The sequence below is a fragment of the Drosophila montana genome, unplaced genomic scaffold (genome assembly GCF_035044405.1).
Source record: "Drosophila montana isolate Dmon_TW-CO22-7 unplaced genomic scaffold, ASM3504440v1 contig_1875_1, whole genome shotgun sequence".
Lineage (NCBI taxonomy): Eukaryota > Metazoa > Arthropoda > Insecta > Diptera > Drosophilidae > Drosophila > Drosophila montana.
Genome location: NW_026996793.1, coordinates 343,054 through 354,755, shown reverse-complemented (window position 1 = coordinate 354,755; position 11,702 = coordinate 343,054). Strand labels below are relative to the sequence as shown.

Here is an 11,702-nt window from a genome sequence, read left to right as displayed (position 1 = left end):
TTCACAAATATATAATAATTTTTAATCTGATAAAAAGCGCGACGGTCGCATTGGGCAACACCTTTAGCCAGCTGGAGGCTGGAGGCTACAGTTTGCGGTGGTCCGTGGTCAGGCGTTGCTGCGAATTCATTAAGGAATTCAATTTAAATGCACATTTTACATTTTGCGCGGACAACGCGGCGTATGAGCAACCGTTGGCAACCGTTGACTCTGACTCTCTGTCACTTGGATGCCATCGTTGACGCTTTGTATATATATATATATATATATATATATTTAAAAATCTGCTGTTATTAATATTCATGAAAGTTGAAAAGTTTTTCGGTTATTTATTTAATGTGCGAACTCCGACCTGGACCCCAGAGCTCGAGCCCCCGAAAGCCGAAAGAACAAGTCAGAACGGTGTCTGGACCAGTGTGTGCATAAATTTTTATCATCACGTGCAAATTTTTATAAATATTGCAGGTAATGGACATAAACCTCAGGCACCCCCCTTATCCACATATATATACATAAAAAAAAGTTTAAATCGAATTTAATTTAAGTTTTAAATCGAATGCGTTGTTGATATTTTTTAATGGCTTTGCTTCATTCGGATCTCAGTTTACGAGAGCATCTCATTTACTCTATGACATTAAATTGTGATTTGAGCGTTTTATTTATGCATTGCCTTGTTGTAACGACACCGTCTCTGGGGCGTGTTCAGAAATGACAGCGGGATTGAATATTTAGAATCCTGCTTTGGGAAATTTCTGCCGCCTTTTGCGCGTCTCGGTGCGTTCTAATGCGTGTGCCTATGGATTTGGTATTGTTTTCTTTTTTTTGTCTTTTGCTTGACTTTTTCAAGTTTTTAACAAAGCAAAAAAGAGTAACAGAAAATGAAAAATGTCAAAAGAAATGGGTTTTTGCTATGCCACTGCCATCAAACAAAGAGTTGGGTCAACTCTATACAGGCTTGGATTAAGGATTGCTTTAAATTCAAAAGGCACATGCCCTTTTAAAATGAATAGAAGTATGATTGACGTTTGTTACGTTGTGAGGTGTAACTGTTATTTAAGCTTCGCTGAACTATAAACAGGCTTAAGCCAGCTCTTTGTATTAATAACAATAATAAGCAAGAATCATATTTTTTTATGGTCATTGCGTATTATATAATTTTTATTATACCCTGAACCCATTTAAAATGGGTAAACATTTTGAAAGTAGATTATATTAGTGCCCGCGTAGTGCATACGCGCAGTAACTTTTCCCGACTCCAAGAAATCGATAAATATCGATATCGAAATAAAGTTTTTTTTGAGCAAATCGCAGTCGGGAGCTCCCGACTAGACCCTCTTACTTGTTTAAATGTGCTCAAAAGCAAGCGTTGTTTTCACTGCTTTGAGCCCTATTTAATCGTCTAACCATAATTATGAGGATCATAAACTTTCGTATCATAATAATATTATGCGCGCTCCTCACTTTCCTGTGGATTTGTCTGACAAGTCTGCCTCGAGACCCACAACCAGTGATAACACAAAAGAAAGTTGTGAATCGGACTACACGGCTGGTCAACCACAGTCATAGTCAACGTTTAATGGCCAAGGACACATATCAGACGATAACGGGGGCAAAACAACGCAAAGATCCGTTGTGGCAGCGCATCTTGCAGGGATCACGTCTATTGCTCGGTTCCAGCTATAGTAGCGGCCGGACTGGTGTTCAATATGTGTTAGGCGTGCCCACTGTACACCGTGTGGGTGAGAATTATTTGTTGGGGACAGTAGCTCATTTGATAGAGAAATTAAGCGACAACCAGCGGAACAATTGCCTGCTTGTGATCTATATAGGCGAGACGGACAGTCAAATTGTGGAATCTATATGGGAAGAGATAAGCGACTCATTCGGCGACCATTTGGATGATGGCCTGATTGATGTCATATCGCCGCCAACTAATTACTATCCGGACTTTAAATCGCTCTTTATAACACTGCACGATGATCCTAATCGCGTGCGTTGGCGCACTAAACAGGTCCTGGACTATATGTACCTGATGACATATGCAAGCAGTCGTGGCAGCTACTATCTACAACTGGAGGATGATATCGAACCGACTGTCGGATATTTGGATTATATTATCCATCTAAAGGGATTGCATACACACTTTCGTCTGGACCATAATCGTGGCTGGATTGTTTTAAGTTTCTCGGAGCTGGGTTTCATTGGCAAGCTTTTCCACGTGGATGAGATCAAACCATTTTTAGCCCATGTGCAGAATTTTTACAATGATCAACCCATTGACTGGCTGTTGTATTCCTATGTGAAGTTACGAAGTTGCCCCTGGGACAGTTTGAATACTCCGGACTGCGAGCGCGATTTTTTCATGAACTATATACGCGCCGCCCAGTCTCAATTTCAGCACATTGGCGTAGAGTCCTCTCTGCGTTCCAAGGAGCAAAAACTTCGCGACGAGAAATACGAACGGAATTCGGGGGAGCAACGTATGGCTCATCTGCGACGGCCGATCAACTTGGTAGCCTCTCACACGCACACGTTTCTGCAGGATAGAAGACATTTTGAACCTGGCGAGACCTTCATGTGGAGCTACGTGCCGCAGGTCTCCTTGTTAATGCGTTACCTGCTAAGTCACTTAAAAGATTTCTGTCAGATTAAAATTGGAAGTGATCACGGCGGAAATGATAATTTTAGTGAACTGACTGTACATTTATTCAAAAATCCGCCCATTGTAAATGAATCAGAGACGCGACGTGTTGGTTTCCTTCTAAGTTACACTCATCAGGCTGAGACATGGTATCCACATATATTGTACTTTTATATGACGGAAAACGCAATGGACAGTAATGAAACCGCTTGGATTGAACGCTTTAATTGGACCAATAAAGGAACTTCATTGCATATAGATCTGTGTATGAAAATTTGGATTTTACTGTGGTGTCTGTCATGATTTAAACTTTTATAAAAAATGAATACCTCGAGGGCAAGCCTTCTTAATTATAGTGATTTGCAGGCTCTATAATTCCAATCATGAACTAAACACATTATTTCGATCTGGCTGTCGCGTCCCTTAACAAGTTTTTCTATTTATAGATTTTCTATTAGAATTCCCAAAGAGTTAAAACGTCAACTTAAAGACGTGATTAGTATTAAAAAATCGTTTACGAAGCTTGGGTGTTTTTATAAAATAATTGGAAAAAATCAAATACTGCAACAGACTGTTTTCTCTATGGCAGCCAGTCTGTAAAAATTGACTTGTCCTTAGACTTTCGTTTGCTTTGTTTCGTCAGGGTAAAAAACCAAAAGGGGTTTCATTTTTATTCTTTTCATCTGCTTGACATTTCGATACAGCAAACAAAAATGGAAAATAACTTGAGATATTGCACACAATCAATATTAAAGATAACAAAGCAAATGTTAAACTTTTGGGAGTAGAAAACAAATACAACATTATTACGACAAAAGTAAACTGTGGCTGCGACTGCCAGTGCGGTGGCTGTTCAAGTGCAGGCGGCTAAAAAACAAAAAAAAAAAAAAAATATACAGAATTTCCATCAACTAAATCAGCAAAGCATAGAAAATCGATGAAGCATGACAACAGCGCGAAGAAATCAGAAAAGAAAAATTCAGCCAAAGCCAAAGAAAAAGCAAAGCAAAAGCAGAAGCAGAGCAAAGGCGAGCCTTGAATAAGAAATCATTTTCACTAATGATGCTGGCTAAGTGAAGAAGAAGAAGCTGAACAGAACGTCATTCAGATTGTGCCAAAGATAAAGCTACCAGTTGTTGATGGTTAACCATGAGACCAAAATGGTATCCTTATGATAATGACGATGACGACGGTGATGATGATGATGATGATGCTGATGATGATGATGCCCTGGCGTTTGGCTTTAAACTTTACCTACATGTGCCGGGCGGTCTTTGGCAATTTCCTGCCGTTGACAAAGATGTAGCTACCCAATTTATAGAGTGTTTTTATAGAGTGTTACGATTTGGCAATCGCTTAGAAGCAGACCCCAGAATGATGTATAAATTCTTGTTTAATATTAACAGTCAAGTTGATTTAGCCATGACCGTCTGTCTGCTCTTGTCAAGAAAATAGGTGTAATAGGTCCATCCACCCAATTGGCCGATCAGAGCACTATAGCAAAAGGCTGTCATTAGAATGATTGGTCGAAAATAAAGTCGGTTTTTCTTAAGAAAGATATTTAATCCCAATTTGGTCTTTATGTGGCTCCTATAGAGGCTCCTCTTGATCATATGCCTACAAGAGTATTTAATCTTCGGCGTGCCACAGATAACCATGTTTTGTTGTTGCGCCTCTTGCTTTTAAGTGCTTGATGGGCGTGGCACAAATAAATTTGTTACACGAAACAATGCAATCAATCAAAATAACTAACACACATTCACACACACACACACAGACATACGCACACACCCAAAATACCGCTCGGCTAGGGGCTGCACTTTGTCGCTGTCTTTGGCTGAGCACCGCAACCAAAAAAACCCGGGAAATGGGAAAAAAATATGGCACAAGCGGAACAGCAAAAAGCTGAAAACGCTGCGCTCAACAAAACAAACAGCTGATGGATGGCCCCAACAATTTTCACTAGGTCCAAGGACATTTTGCTTGCTCGTTTTTGTTTTTTGATTTTTTGCTGGCTATCTGCCAAAAAGCGTGGGCATCGAGCTGCTAAATTTGCCAGCTTCCAAAATGGGTCAGTTAGCGTTGGGCACCCGACGACAATTACGAGCAGTTAGTTAGCGACATTCGGGAGACATTTGGTAAATATTTATGCATATTCATTCATAGCCTATATAAGCCTCAGGCAGCATCTACAGCCGTCTGCAGCTTCAGCAATGCACTTTCCTTTACTTCCTTTGCTTTTTTTTTTTAGACTTCGCAATCAATTTGTTGCCAGTGCGTCGCCTACACTTTTGATACCCTAGTAGTGAGGGCATTGTAGCATTAGCAGGGCATATGTAACGCATTGAAGACGAACCTCCAAAATATATATATCAAGTATTCTCCATCTGCCTGCCAGAAGAGACTGTCTCGTATAGTTTGCCTTTTGGCAAGTCAGTTCGGCAAGAGTGTTTAGCATTCGGCAAGCCAAAGATAATTGGTCTGTCTTGTTCTCCTTGCCTTTTTTCTGTTTAACATTCGTTTTCCTTTTTACATTCCCTTTGCTTGCTTCCCTTTCTTTCCGTCTCCCTCCCCTCATTGCTGCATACGAATTGACTTATATTTAAATAAAATTAGTTACATAAACAATAATTGACTTCAATTGGCTTTTGTGTTTGCATAAAATTCAATTTTCATTTCCGCCATTGACTTGAATGCCATCACAATAGATGGCCCTCTGGGTAGGAAGCTGCTTGTGGGCTCTTCTCTGTCTGGGCTTATTTGTGGGGTCAACTAGTGGTATTCTATTGTACTTGCCGCCCTGGTGAGTGTGGCGTATACGTAATGTGGCTGACAATGAAAGTTTCTTCGTTGCATTTGGTGTTGGACTAAAGCGAAAAGTTTAAATAGAACTTAAGAATAAAAATGTTTAGTAAAAACTGGATAGCAATTTAAATTAATTTAATTTTAATCTTTAGTAAAAAATAGGTAGTGTACATGTGAATTGAATGTTGCTGAGAGCAGAAATATGTCTCCTATATAGTAATAATGTTGGGTTATATTTTTATTTATATACCCTATTAGTCTGCATATGTATTTGAATAAAAACAGATAAATTATGATAACTATTACAGGTGTATTTCGGTAAGTTACACATTATTATTTGATAATTTAAACAGCTTTTTGGCTTCTGCAGTTGTTGTTGCTGCTGCCTTTGTTATTCTATTGGCCACTTCTGTTGACATTTGGCAATTCTCATTAAAATGCAAAAATGCATTTATAATTAAAACTGCATAAATGTTTACCCATAGACAAAGCGCGTCTATCACATGTGTGCGTGCGGCAGGGGTAGGGAAAGGGGTAGAGGGCTAGCGGGGTGGCGGGGTGGCGCTTTTTTGCTGCCTTTGTTTGGCTGTCCCCAGTCACAGCAAATAAAATGGCAACCACTGTGGCGGCTTTTCAACTTAATTGTTATAGTAATTGTTTTTATTGAAATGTGTCAAATGCAACGCGATGAAAATTAAATTTTGAATATTTTATTAACACGACGGCTGCGGCAACTGACTACAAAAAATATAAACATAACAAAGGCAACGAATAAAAGAGTCACTCACCTGTCGATGCGCTTGTCAGCCGACATATCACATTATTAATTGATGAGCATTAATATTTTCTGAGATGAAACTAAATAAAACAGGTTGCAATGCAGCAGTCGCGAGTAGTTGATTTGTAGGTATACTATATCGAGTTATCTCTCTCTCATTCGCTCTCTGTATGTTAATAATGCGTACTTTTTCCACCTAACTAAATTATCGCTTTTCTATGCGATTTTCATTATATCCAGCTAGGTTATTTATTTTATCAAGTGAAAGCTTTTTAAAAATAGGTACGAAAATAGGTTTTTTTTGTTAAGCAAATTAAAAACCTTGTAATTTATATAAATTGAGCCATACCTTCTTTTAAATATAAATGTTTAAATTATTTAAATTCCATTTTTGATGCCTCCTATAGAATTTCGAATGAAAATCTATATAAATATAGATGCAAAATAACTTTTTTAAATAGAACGTGTCTTTAAAATTGTCTAGCAATTTTTTGCCATTGCATTTAACAATAAATAATCTCAATTTTTAATACAACGAACAGCACAAAGATAAATAATATTAAAAAAATACAAGCATATTGTATTTTGTTATTATTTGCTTTTGTTTTAATCGAATTATAAATAATAAATCGCTTGTATTTGTTATTTCATTTTCTATGTGTTGGCCATATTCGCCATGTTGGCCAACATTATTTATTTATGCACAGTGCCAGCGAACTTTGCGTGTCACAAAAATGTTAAAATATTTAAAAATATATATTGTGAGATGTAGGCAAAAAAGAGATAGATAGAGAGCGGAAGAAAGAGACAGAGCGAACAAAAGAGGAGGTAGACAGATTGAGTTAATGTTTTTTCTGAAATTTTCTGTGGCTGTGGCACATTAAAGTTGAAAGTTGAAGCTGCAAGTTGCAAGTTGCTAGTTGCCAGTTGAATCGTAACCGCGCGAACAATAATAAAATGCACAACTTTATTTCGCAATGCTGCACAGGCAACAGGGAGTCAAGCAATAACAAAAACAGCGAGTGCAACAATTGCTGCAAATAGTTGCTTGGCATTTTCTTACGAGTATTTTTAACATTTTGCCCATTCGACTTCGATCGTTTCCTTCGTTCTGTTGCTGCACTTTCATTTCGCATGCTACGTGGCGCAGAAAACCGAACGAAAATTTCCAATTGTTGCAATTTTCAATTATTGTTTTGAAATTGATGTGTGCTTAAGGACGAGACATTCATGCTCGAGTTGCCAGGACACACAAAAACACACACACAACCAGTCTGAGACTTGGCTGACTTGTTGTTGTTTTGCGGCATGCGCGAAGAATATTTGCACAGCAATCGAAGTGTGTGTTGAACGTGTGTTGAGTGTGTAGCAGGGGCTGGGCCAAGATGTGGCAAACAGCTTTAAGTGTGGCCCAGGTCAAGCGGAACGATTTCAATGCTCAAATATATTAACCTTAAGAAATGGTTTCCAATTATACCCAAAACATTCCTCAAAAAAACTTTAAATAACTTTACATATATGAACATAATTATGATAAATATTTTAACTGCCAGCCATGTAACCTTCAGCAATGCCCTTTCGCCAGGCGCTTTCTTTCGTCTGCATGGTAAACTGTTTCTCAGCTTGAGTTTGCCTGGTGTAAGCAGTTCTTTACAAAGTTGGGTTGCAATAAAACAGCATTCGCATATATCATCATAATAATAAAATAAAATAAATTTAATTACACACGGCAGGCAATCCACTCACTCATCGCCTGGGTACGCCCCCAAACTGAACACAACTTTTCAGCATATGTGAGCGCAAATGCAAATACAACAAAAATACCAACACAAACAGACGCCAGACACACAGATAGAGCTGTGCATGGGCAATGTTTATATGAATGCACCTACTTAGCCTTTAGTTTCAAGTGCGCGCAGCTCTCATCTAGCGTCTCCATGCTCCGATTTTGGGCCAGAGGGGCCGCCTGGGCACAGCGGAGTCCTCGGCAGCCCAATGCAAAGCGCGCACAGGTGCTCAAGCGAAGCCGCACACTCGCAGTGTGTGTATGTGGGTGCATGAGTATGCGCGTGTGTGTCTGTGTTTGTGTGCAAGTGTGTGCATAAGTTCATTTAGTTTTGGTCGCTGCGCATGTGAGTGCTCTTGAGCCAACGTCGAGCGAGTTCAGGTCCGGGTCCTGCTCCATGAACAGGTCCGTATCCGTGTCCCGGTCTGTTTGGGTGGTCTGGGTCCAGCTTTAGGTTCAGTCCACAGACTGACTCAACGCTGACTGACTTGCCAACATCGTTGAGCGTCGAGTAATTATGAAAATTTTCAAAATGAGCTCTCGCCCTGCTTCAGTTTTTGAAAGTTGAGCGACGAGTAATTAAAAATTTCGTAGTGTCGCCCAGTTGCCCAACAGTTCCCACTCGTATTCCTAATGAAAGCCACCGAATTGCCTTGCTTATGTTTTTTGTTCCTGTTCTGAAAATATGAGTGTGCTTCTCTCTCTCTCTCTCTCTCCATGTGTGTGTGTTTGCATACATAAATTTTAATTAAATTCGTTTTTCTATTTGCCGGTAAATAGTCGTAGTCCCTGCTACTTACTACCACATACCTAGCCCGTATAATTTTAATGAGAAACCTGCAAACATTAAGCAATAAGGCATTCTGCCCCACATAAGCAGCCGGCAATTAGTTGCTGGTGTTGCATGCAGCATAAATGTATGCGTAATGTGAGTTAAGTGCCCAAATGAAACGGTTAGCTTTTCTGCCGTCTCTAGTGGTCAATCGAAAGGGGCAAAGAAGCTTGCAACTAGCTATAAGTCAGAAAGACTTCCATATGTGCAACATTTAGGCGATAGTTAGGATACTCCACACATTTTTATTATTTTACATGTTTATTCAAAGCAATAAATCAATTATATATTTCTCTTCTGTTATCCCATACTGTGCGCTCCGTCATACACAATTTTTTCAACCTATAAAATGGAAATTGTGCTGATGATTAAAGAAAAAAAACTCACTTTTCTATTGTGTTTGGCTTCTTGCTTCACACTTTCCAGGCTTCGAATAATAGAGCGATCCAAAGTCATCTTTATTAGATACCAATTCCAAAGGACACAACAAACAAAGGACCAAAAATTGATGTGTTAATTGATGAAGTTGAATTTCCTGGCCCCTCAGTCAGTTTTTGTTTACAGCTCTCTGTTCTACCTATATATATGTGTGTGTATGTTGTGGGTTCTATGTGTGTGTGTGTGTGTGTGTGTGTGTGTGTGTGTGTGTGTGTGTGTGTATGTGGGAGCTGAAAACATGCAAATTGTTTACATGAAAATTCCATTATGTTTGCCCAGCAAAAGGAGAGGCTGTAAACTGGTCGGAGGTGCAGCAGCTCATCGAGGATAGACAACAAGCCCAAACAATGCATTATCTCTGGCTTTTGCCTCGGTTACAATGGCTACAGCAATGAAAACTTCATGTAATATAAGTCAACAGCAGTTAGCCAATAAGAGCCAGCCCAGTAGCAAAAACAAGAACAAAGCGCTTTGTTGAAGCCACCACACGATACCTTTAACGGCATCATCATCAGCATCATCATCATTAAGGGTTTAAAATCTCTTAACTCCAACCAGAGGCAAACACACACTCTGGTCTATAAAGCCAGCCTGAAGTTCAGAATCGAAATCGGGTTCGGGCAACCTGGGGGCAGACTTGCAAATGCAAAACTAAAACTGACTACGACTGACGTCTGTATCTACATAAAATAACAACACAAAAAGAAAGAAAAAAACCTCACTACGCTGATGATGGGAAGAAATAAGAAAACTCAGCAAGTCAGTCAGTCAGCCAGGACGTAAGGCGGCCTCTTTGTTTTTGCTACAATGTAACGACTGTTTGCCCTGAATGGTCAGAAAGTTGTGTAGCTGAATAAGCCCACATGGCCGATGGTGAGGTCGAGTGCGGCGGCCGTTAAAGGTAGGGCAAAAACACAAAATTTTACGTTCGTCTGGGCCCACAGCACACGTGTCTATGCAGCCGATGCCGTCTAGCTGGCATTGTGTGTGGGTGTTGTGTGTATGTGTGTGTGTGTGTGTGTATATCAATAACAACAGCAAAATGTGGCAAAAGTAGCTGAGACTTAGGCAAACAACAGCAACAACAGCTAACTAGCTGAAAATTAACAAAAAGCAAAATCGATACTTCGTAGAGTGTGCTTTGGGGCTCATTAAAGTTTCAATGCCCTCAGAAAATGCGTTTCATTAAAGCTATTTGCCACGAGCGCAAGGCAACAAGGCGCTTCAAATGGGAATTACAAGGTGATAATACCGAGATTTTCCTGCTGCTGTCAGTAATTAGTTATTTAAGGTGAATTAAGTTTTCCAATACAACGCGTTAAGTATTGAATCCCTGTGCATATGCTTATGATAATCTGTATCTTTAAAGACTAGTTTAGTCTTCAGTTTAATTTAGCTTAGGAATTTGTATAAGCATTGTTTGAAGAAGCCGCACTTGCTGAAAAGGCAGAACTTTAACCATTTGGGAATTATAAGGGGTTTTCTTTTTAGAATATTTTAATTGTCTTCTCTCTTATTTAAAGAGCTTGTACGCAAATTAAATTTAAACAATAATCTTTTTTATAAAGGTAGCTTAAACCATACGCATTTGTTGCAAAGGCTTGGCTTTAACCGTTTGGGAATTATAGGGGCCATTTAATTCAGAATATATTTTATTTGTCGTCCCTCTCTGAAACTCCATTTCGATTCTTATAATACTAGCAATTGAATCGATGTTCAAAAGAGCTGTTTTTGATTGAAATAAGAAGTTACTAATTGAAAATTTCTTTTGGCTTTATAAACATTCGAATTTGTTTCATAAGCCAGGCAAGGTTTTATTGTCGATGCCTGACGACACCTTGATGTTTTTTTCGATAGCTACCCTAGGCCGACATATTACAGAGATGGGCATTGTGTAGTGCAGCAGGCGTAAGTGGCTTTCACTCAACGTCATGCTGTCAATTTGCTAATTAAAGCCAAAAGCCGCAAAGTAAGGAAACTTGTTTGGCTGTCTGTCGGATGAGCAGATATATTTCAATTGAGGTCAGTCGAAGACGAGGCCGAACAGATAACTACAAATTTCGCTCAGGCATACACGAAAGCAATCAGAAAGCTCGTCAAGCCAAATTATAATTGAAAAGCGAAAGCGTTACAAATTTCATTTCTCAACTTGAATTTGTGCCAGTCAGCGCACAATTCTCTGGGTAAGGGCAGGGGGTCGTGACTTTAAGTAGCGCTTGCGTCAACCCGAAGGACTTGGCGCCATGTTAGCGGGGGTTAGCCTTTGCACTCTTGCGGCTTTTGGCTGACTTCTGGATAACATGGATCGTGCCAGCGAAAATTGCTGGCATATTTCGAGTTATGAAGAGCGTGTGGCAAGGAACCTTGCAACATGTTTGCACTCTGTTCTCTTCATTCACTAAAATTGTATTAGTGCGCGGCT

General features: G+C 39.5%; 1 protein-coding gene across 1 annotated transcript; it reads left to right on the top strand.

The window, feature by feature from the left end:
- The first annotated feature begins 1,392 nt into the window (after positions 1-1,392).
- Mgat4b (alpha-1,3-mannosyl-glycoprotein 4-beta-N-acetylglucosaminyltransferase b) lies at positions 1,393-3,021 on the top strand. The gene has a single exon (XM_064700734.1). It carries the CDS (start codon positions 1,412-1,414, stop codon positions 2,942-2,944), a length of 1,533 nt encoding a protein of 510 aa, XP_064556804.1. The 5' UTR covers positions 1,393-1,411; the 3' UTR covers positions 2,945-3,021.
- Positions 3,022-11,702: the final 8,681 nt, after the last annotated feature.